The following is a 1,468-nucleotide window of genomic DNA, read 5'->3' as shown; positions in this document are numbered from 1 at the left end:
CTCCCTGTACACAAGGACTGGGGAAGGAGAGAGCGTTCAGAGGTTACCCAGGATCAGCAGAGCAGGAGCAGCCTTACGCTCTCAATAACTTGAGTCACTGTCACCTGGTGTGTGTGGTGCAAAGTGCTCAGAGAGACTACAAGGGACGGAAGTTAGAGATCAATTGCCTATAGTGGTCAGACATTGATTTGCTTCTATAACCTCTGAGACCTGACATCAAGGACGTTCTCTGTGAAACCATCTTGTGCTGTAGCTTCTCCTACAGTTGACTTCCCTGGGGTTCTACAATTAACTTAACTTGTGCTACATAAGCTCTGAGCACTGTGTTATGTTAAACTGTTCTCAAAGCCAGATAATATACACAAAACTGTGAATCTTTACCTTTCCTTGGGAATTAGCTCCAAATGCTCATGTCTGCTTCTTCTGCTTCCATTATTAATTCCTCGATATTTATTCTCACAGGGTTCCCTGGCCTAGACCAGTACCATCCCTGGTTTTCAATTCCCTTCTCCTCCGTCTATGCTATGGTTTTCCTGGGAAACTGCATGGTGCTCCATGTGATCCGGACTGAGTCGAGCCTGCACCAGCCCATGTTCTATTTTCTGGCCTTGCTGGCCCTCACCGACCTGTGCATGGGGCTGTCCACAGTGCACACGGTCCTGGGGATCCTCTGGGGGCTCAACCAAGAAGTCAATCTGGATGCCTGCATTGCCCAAAGTTACTTTATTCATGGACTCTCGTGCACAGAGTCTGGAGTCCTTCTCGCCATGGCCTTTGATCGCTTTATAGCAATTTGCAATCCTCTGAGGTATACGTCCATCCTGACTAATAATAGAGTCATTCATTTTATGGTGACCATTTTGATAAGAAGTGCTTTGTCTATTCTTGCCGTCATCATTCGTTTGAAGTTCTTTCCTTACTGCTGTCCCCACATCCTCTCTCACTCTTTCTGCCTTCATCAGGACTTACTCCAGCTAGCCTGCTCTGACATCCGCTTCAACAGCTTCTATGCCCTGGCTCTGGTGATTTGTACCGTGTTGTTGGATGCCGTCCTCATTCTTATCTCCTATATTTTCATCTTGCGTACGGTGCTGGCAACTGCATCCCGGGAGGAGAGGCTCAAGTCCTTGCAGACCTGTGTCTCCCACATCTGTGCTGTCCTGGTTTTTTATATTCCCATCATTGGTCTCACCACGGTGCACCGCTTTGGAAAGCATCTCTCACCTTTGGTCCATGTCCTTATGGGCAATATCTATATTCTCTTTCCACCCCTGATGAATCCAATCATCTACAGTGTAAAGACCCAGCAGATCCGAAGCAGGATGAAGAAGTAGTTTTCCCTGAAAATGTGGTGAAACCCTTGGATTTTATCAGTAAGAATGTTTTAAGGTCAAAATAATAATGCTAGTCCCCATGTGTGCAACAAGATACAATTTGAATACTATTTTCTATAATGTTTTATTCTTTT

General features: G+C 45.7%; 1 protein-coding gene across 1 annotated transcript; it reads left to right on the top strand.

The window, feature by feature from the left end:
- Window positions 1–404: 404 nt before the first annotated feature.
- Window positions 405–1,334, top strand: LOC124234455 (olfactory receptor 51V1-like). The gene has a single exon (XM_046651799.1). It carries the CDS (start codon window positions 405–407, stop codon window positions 1,332–1,334), a length of 930 nt encoding a protein of 309 aa, XP_046507755.1.
- The last annotated feature ends 134 nt before the right edge of the window (window positions 1,335–1,468 follow it).

This window comes from Equus quagga, unplaced genomic scaffold (genome assembly GCF_021613505.1).
Source record: "Equus quagga isolate Etosha38 unplaced genomic scaffold, UCLA_HA_Equagga_1.0 73993_RagTag, whole genome shotgun sequence".
Taxonomy (NCBI): domain Eukaryota; kingdom Metazoa; phylum Chordata; class Mammalia; order Perissodactyla; family Equidae; genus Equus; species Equus quagga.
This window is presented reverse-complemented; position numbering and strand designations above follow the sequence as displayed.